This window comes from Fundulus heteroclitus, chromosome 8, assembly GCF_011125445.2.
Source record: "Fundulus heteroclitus isolate FHET01 chromosome 8, MU-UCD_Fhet_4.1, whole genome shotgun sequence".
Taxonomy (NCBI): domain Eukaryota; kingdom Metazoa; phylum Chordata; class Actinopteri; order Cyprinodontiformes; family Fundulidae; genus Fundulus; species Fundulus heteroclitus.
Genome location: NC_046368.1, coordinates 4,927,301 through 4,934,955, shown reverse-complemented (window position 1 = coordinate 4,934,955; position 7,655 = coordinate 4,927,301). Strand labels below are relative to the sequence as shown.

The 7,655-nt window shown below is 40.6% G+C and overlaps 1 protein-coding gene across 1 annotated transcript in view; it reads left to right on the top strand.

The window, feature by feature from the left end:
- Positions 1–7,655, top strand: part of dcc (DCC netrin 1 receptor) — a gene marked incomplete in the record, with an annotated part of 404,255 nt that overhangs the window by 376,097 nt on the left and 20,503 nt on the right. Inside the window, 1 exon segment of the mRNA XM_036139981.1 lies at positions 5,178–5,480. Coding sequence (XP_035995874.1) covers positions 5,178–5,480 — 303 coding nt within the window.

Here is a 7,655-nt window from a genome sequence, read left to right as displayed (position 1 = left end):
AAATAGGAACAATTCATCTCCATCGTCTTATTTCAAGTGCAGGATGTCTAATTATGTTATTTTAGAGATTAATTCTTCCTGTTTTAAGTGCAAAAATCTCATTCTATTGGCAAATAGTCTTATCTACCTGCTCAAATCAAGGAAAAATACACTCATTTCAAAAATTTTTTACTTATTTTTAGTTCCCTTTTTGCAGTGTATAGCTCATTAAAAAACATGCAACCAGGACTTCTTATGACTGAGCTAGTCCAGCTGTAAAGTTGTATTTACTTAGGGGTACCAAAGCAGGGTCCGAAATTAACACTCGCCAGACGTCAAATGTGAGTAAAGTTTCTGTTTGGCGAGTAAATTTCAGAGAGCTAGCTGCCACATAGCGAGTAAATGTTAGCACCACATAAATCGTGTTTTTTAGTCATCATCTGGGTGGATGCTCCTTTATGTTCCTCTGCTTTCAGCTTGTATGACAACAAACATTCACAAACACTCACACATGTGACACGAGAACTACAGCAGCTACTTCCTGTCCGTTTGCTAACAGCTAGCATTTAGCTCAGGCTAATTACGTAGCGCCATTATGTGGAGATATTTAGCAGGAGTCAGTCAGAATTAATATTTTAGCCGGTAAAAAGTATGCTTGGCCGGCAAATCCGGAAGTTATTTTCGGACACTGTACCAAAGTAAAAGAGGTCAACAGTTTTCAGATTTTATTTGTGGAAAAAAAAACAACTATTGAAAGATATGCATTGGTTTCCATCCATTTAGCAATAACTTTGTGTTACATGAAAGTCTGTGGTTGTAATGGGACAAAATAAAACGTTCAAGGATGCTGACATTGCACTAAAGCAGATTTAAAGGCCTTACCTCACTACTCTAGCCTCGTGAGACCATCCTGATCTCGCGAGCTTTCAAGGTTTCACTCGCAGATCAGTCTGGCTACTTTCCGTTAAAGAAAATTTGAAGCCGTTCACCAAACGAGCGTCCAATCAGCGTTGGCTTTGAGGCGGGTTGAGGTGTGACGCAACAAGAAGCGTGACAGTTCAGTCTAAAGAACATGGCGGCTTCAGCCGATGAAACTAGCGTTAGCGTGGCTATCGAGCAAGTTTTATCGGAATTACAGAATATTTCTTTGCTGAGCTAATGAGCCTTTACCTGCAGCAGCAAGAGTAGCTTGGCTTGTGGTTGTGTTTTCGTCGTCGCTCTGTTACGAGCAACGACGAATCTGATTGGTTTATTTGGCCCGTCTATCACCAACATAGGCCAATCAGCTGACCAGTATTTTCGCCCCTTCCCAAAATTACTTCAACGGAAGGTTTCCAGATGGATATGAGGAGCAAATCTATCTGGCGGCGTCAGGTTATCACTACTCTGCACCTCTAATCAATGTTCTCTGTATTTCTGACTCAACTTTTAAATACTAGTTAAACAGTTGTAGTTTTAAAAGAATATGGGACACAGAAACAGTCGGGCAGCTGCATTGGTTGCTGACAGGGCAGCAGAGTGGAAGAGTCCTGCTAAAGCTGGCAGGGACAACCTAAATACAGCTAGGATGTTTCTCAGACACATTCTGGGTTGTGATTAATAGAGTATTATAAATACATGTAGCGCTGCACCGTCTGGCTTCTGCAGCGGTCCACCCATGAGCCTCCAGCCACCTCGGTGTGTTGTGTAGTCGGTAGCAAGCTTGGTTAGAGTGTTTTGTGCTGAGAAAGAACAAAATCTGTGGTGTTTTTGTCTTAAATATTAAATATTACAGAATAATTATTGCTCTCTGTTGATTAGTAAAAATAAGACTGCCACTAGACAGTTTCCTGCTAGCACAACAAAACAAACAAAACAAAAACATTTTTTTTGTGGATGGTAATAAACAAAGTCACAACGTCTCTAGGTTTTGTCCTTCCACATAATTTTCCAAGTAGAGATGAACCTTTTTCTCTCTCTGGTTCAAAATGTTAAAAGTGTTGAGAAAACTTAGAACTTGAATTTCCACACTGCAAAAACAGAACCAAAAGTATGTAAAATTTTCTTGAAATTAGTGTATTTTTCCTTGATTTGAGCAGCTAAATGAGATGATCTGCCAATGGAATAAGATTATTGCCCTTAAAACAGGAACAATTCATCTCTATCATCTTATTTCAAGTCCAGTTTGTCTAATTATCTTATTTTAGGGGTAAAAATACTTGTTTAATTGGCAGATAATCTTATTTAGCTGCTCAAATCAAAGACAAATACGCTAATTTCAAGAAGATTTTACTTAAGTTTAGCTCTGTTTTTGCAGTGCAGGACAGATTTGTCCAGTTTCAGTCTCAGCCGTAGCCCTCACTACAAAAAGGGAACAGGAAACGAGTAAAAATTTCTTAAAATTAGGGTATTTGTTCTTGGAATGAGCAGGTAAATATTATTATCTGCCAATGGAGTGAGTATTTTGATCCCTAAATTAAGATCATTAGATCTAATGCACTTGAAATAAGATGATGGAGATAAGTTGCTCTGATTTCAAGTGCAAATATTCAAAGTTGCAGTTCAAATCAAGGACAAATTCACAAATTTCAAGAAGATTTTACTGACTTTTAGTCCTTTTTGCAGTGCTGATGGAGCCTCTGACTGCACTGCAAAAAAGGGAACAAAAAGTGAGTAAAATCTTCTCGAAATTAGTATATTTTTCCAAGATTTGAGCATCAAAATTGGAGACTATTTGCCAATGAAATTAGTATTTTTACCTCTAAAATAAGATAGTTAGATATCCGGCACTTGAAATAAGATGATGGAGATGAATTTTTCTTATTTTAAGTGTAAAAATCTTATTCCATTGAAAAATAGTCTTATTTACCTGACCAAATCAAGGACAAATTAATTAATTTCAAGAAGATTTTACTGACTTCAGGTCCATTTTGCAGTGCTGATGGAGCCTCTGACTGCACTGCAAAAAAGGGAACTAAAAGTGAGTAAAATTTTCTCGAAATTAGTATATTTTTCCTAGATTTGAGCATCGAAATAAGACTATTTGCCAATGAAATTAGTATTTTTACCTCTAAAATAAGATAGTTAGATATCCGGCACTTGAAATAAGATGATGGAGATGAATTTTTCTTATTTTAAGTGTAAAAATCTTATTCCATTGAAAAATAGTCTTATTTACCTGACCAAATCAAGGACAAATACACTCATTTCAAGAATTTTTGACTTACTTTAGGTCCATTTTGCTGATGGAACCTCTGACTGAAGCCTTTCTGAGACTCACAACTGGTTTCTTTGTCTGAAATCAGCAGCTTCCCCCCTGATCTAAAGTGAATCTGTTGCTTTCCCGTTCCCCCCGTCGGTTATAAAGCGGCCTGCTAACGTAGGAAACAACAATAAGCTGAGAACAACCTGGAGCTTTACAGCCCTCTGCAGCTCCCTCTGGTCTCTTCCTGCTCCCCAACTTTTTGGGTTTGGTTTTACTGCCAAACCAAACGGTCAACGGCGTGGTGGGGAGCAGTAACTGAGTAATTGATTCCTTCTTGCTCGGCCCGTGTCGGTGATTTAACAACGGCGGAGAGACGAGGAGAGGCTTCAGAGTCATCGAATCGCCTGACAACCCAGGAGGCTGATTGCTGCCGGCAAAGCACACAATTAAGGCGGCATAGCGGGGGGGCGGGGCGGCTAATGATGGAGCGAGGAAGATATAAGAAAGTGAGACAAAACGGGTAATGAGGGGGAGCTTTGAAGCTGGGGTTGGTGGCTCAGTCAGGATGTGCCAGAATAAAGTCGCCGTTGGAAACTTTTCTAGACAAACTTACCTGCATTAGAAGTTGAACATTCAGACCCTGATGCTTTGCAGCGAGAGGAAGTCGCAGAGGTCAACCAGGAGCTTTTGTGTGTGTGTAAATGTGCGGCACCTCCATCGCTGCTTTAATGGAGCCTTGCTGTCGTCACAGTGGTGGGGAGGAGGAGGAGGAGGAGGAGGAGGTGAGAGGAAGGTGCTAATGGAAGGTGGAGTGGATGCAGATCAGATCCGTCATGTCCTCTGTATTTATCGCCTCTTTCATAATGTGTGATCTCTTTCATCAGCTTTCATTAGAGTGGCCCTCCAAGCACAATAACATTCACTTGTGTAATATTTTTTTAATAATGCCTTTAAAAACAAAAACAGCTTTTTAACCGTGATGTGTTTTACCTGTAGTGGAGAAATCAGTTGAAAGATTTTTAGGCTGCACATAGCCACCATTTATTGACACTTTGTCCTTCTGGTTGAGTTTATTAGTCGGAACAGCCGTCAAGTCATAAATAAAGTTTAGATCCTAATTTTCTATTGATAAAAAAAACGTTATTTTTTCAGATAATTCCCAGAAAAATTACGCTGCTCCTCGCTGGTTCCAGGAGGGTGCCTGATTTCCCTGGTTTGCCACTATTGTTCAGCTGTTTATTTAGTCCGACCTGAGGCTGGGAGATAAATACATTTATTCCAGTTTACCATTTATGAAAATTTTATTTTTGGAAAATCTGGATTTTATTCTGCCAATTGGCTCATTGGGCTTCCATGAAGAGAACAGCAGCGATGCTGAATCAAAGGGATCCACGATTAGTTGGAACAATGGACTTTATTTGAGAAATATCTATCTTAGATGTAAAACCAATATGGTAAAAAGCTGTTTATTTTTCAGAACTTTCTAGGAGGATTATATAAACCTTCTGGCCTCTGCAGAGTGTAGCTGGATCTGTAATCCCCACAACCTGATCTCTGATTGGCTGAAAACAATTATCATCTTACTGCAAACTTTTTCACCTTTGTGTACCTTTGTGTAAATCTTTTTCTTTTCTTTTTTTTTGTAAGGATTACATTGTTTTAAGATTTTTTTTTTCTTTTACATTTCTAAAGGCTATAGTTTGTGAACCTTTGGTCATAAAACATTAAAATAACCTGCAGTCTATGCAGGCAGTGTTCAGATTCCTATACATTTATTATTTATATTTTACATTTAGTCTCTTTGGGCTGCATCAAAGTTAAAGAGTTCAGACAGAAAGCCGGAGCTGTAAAGCAGAGTATTTGGTTGATTTCTTCTCTCCTTTCGTCGTTTTGATGTCTCAGTGAGAGCTAACGCTTTACAAATGTCTTTGTGATTCAGACTAGTTGGACTTTTCTTCTTTTCGTCTCTCTGTTGCGTATTTTTCCTCTAACTGTTCCTTCATTTCTTCCTCAGCGATGCCCTCAGACTCCTCCACCACGCCTCTGCTTCAGCAGCAGCCTCCACCCCAGCCGGCCGCTCCCCTCCTGCCTGGCTGTGCTGCACCCTCATCGGAGCACGTTCCCCCTGTTGGCCCCGTCCCTGGGGCCCCTGCTGCCTCGGGATCCTCAGAAGACGCCCAAGTGGGGAGCAATCGGACCATCCCGACCGCCTGCGTGCGGCCAACCCACCCCCTGCGGAGCTTCACTAACCCACTGCTGCCACCTCCGATGGGGACAATCGACCCCAAGGTTTACACCTCCATGTTGCCACAGTCCAGTGAGTAGAGCCCCCTGCTGGGTATTTTGATACTCTTTAAATCACAAAATCAACGTTAATTATTAATTTTTGTTTTGGACCCATCTCAGGCCCCTTCGTCTTAGAAAGTAGCTCCTGTTTCATTCGTGTCCTCGGTTTGTGTGGACCCAAATTTTTTTTAGGAGTGTTGCCTCACATTTCTGTGCATCTTGGATCTGCACGCAAAGATTTTCCTTAAGGGGTGCACTCTGCTCCCATAGTCCAAAAACTATAATTAGGCTAGATTTTTAACATGGATAATAGATGCATGATTTAATGGATGGATGGCCTGATATACCCGGTGCATGGAGGATTTTATGAATTATCATATAAAGTCACCCTTTGCCCTCGGTCACGTTCTGCAGGGGAAACTTTAGTTCATTGTTTTTTCCACATCTGTCACTGTGTTCATTAAAAACTGCAAACAGAAGCTCAAAAGCTTAAAGGAGATATCTACAAGTTCAACTCCTCCCGACCAGTAGGTGGCGAACCCGAGCTCCCTGTACTGTGTGCCAGCCGGCTGCCAGGTCCGGTAGTATTAGCATTAGCATAATGGTTAGCGTTAGCAAACACTTAACTTACCTGTCCAGACGGAAAATGCCCCTTTGCTTTCTTAAGTCGGCACCAACGCTCAAAAGCTTGACTCAAAAGCTTTGCTTCTTATTTGGTCCTCTTTAATTTGAGAAATGTAAGACAGAGAAGAAGCTATTTCCATCACGGAGCGACCACAATCTGGCAACACCTGAGCTCCGTCTCATGAGACTTCAACCTAACTATTCCTATTAGTGCAACGTCGGCTTTGGCATCGTAACCAGAAGTAAATATTTATAGATTTTGGATCAGTCAAAATGTATAAACAATTGTTTATATACTATATATTTATTTTTCAGTAAAAATATGACTTTTATTGAGCACCATTCTCGGCGTTCTGTTGATGTATTATTTTTAGTATGTATTTCACAAAATCCAAGATTACAAACTGACATTTATTCTTGTAAGACAACTTCAATTACACAACTGCATCCACAAAAGGCTGAATAACACGAAACAAGCGTGACAGGTTGAATGAGGAAAATTAGCATAACAAGCTAGCAACTCCAACCGGGAAAGTTTTCGCCAGCGCATTTCAGCGTAACCGGCATTTACACTGAAAGTTGTCAAAATTAAGCTGAAATTAAACCGTGAGCGTAATAGTCTACATCAGGGGTTTTCAAATTCATTGAATGTGAGCCTCCCCTTGGAATAGGTAAAGATAACATTTTTTGAGCTGTCCTTGTAGAAACTTTAAGCTACAGCAGCGTCATGAAGAAGAAACACAAATAGGGTCGATGCCTTAGTGGTCATCTGTGAACTTAGAGACGTGACTGCGACCCTGGAGCAGCGGCTGCAGGTCTCCGTCCAGAGGAGCGTATTCCCAGCAGCAGCTAAGATGCCAGGCTCAACTAGAAGTGAAATACTCTGTTCACATGATGCACATCACATGCAATGAAAAGGGACATTTAGCTTCCAACAGTTTGTCTCCTCCATTTCCAGGTTTTTGTTAAGCCACAGGATGATGCAACATGGAGCCAAACATGTTCTTGTCCCAGATTCTCAAAAAACATGCATACATTTAAAGTCTCAGCTTTAAAAAAAACAATCTGGTATTTCTACAAAATGACCTATTTAATGGATTTCCTGCTTATTAAAGTGTGAAACTGATCTCTTCTTTAACGTAACTTTAATAACAACCTAACTAAAACCTTCGTAACGGGCCATAACACGTTCCTTCCTAACGAGGGAAATCTGTGGTTTAGGTTTGTCTTGTACACTGTTGAAAATAAGAAAATACATTTCTAGATTATTTTTTTTTTACTGTCGTTGCTGTTCCAGCAGCTCCAGCTTGTTGGTGATTCAGAGTCACAGTTCACAGACTCTTCAGGCTGCTCAGCCTCCACACTTTAATATTTTACTCCAGGAAGCTGAACGCATTCGCCTCAGGCTGTTACACTCAGTGTGTGTGTGTTTGTATATCTTTAATACACTATAACTGGCCCTGACATTCGCCGGAGGGATGGAGGGGATCTGACCTGACCTCCCTCTGTTCTCTCTCTGGCTCATTGTTACCTGTCTGTCTCCGCTCATGTCCGACCTCCTCCTTTCACCCTCGGTGCTGGA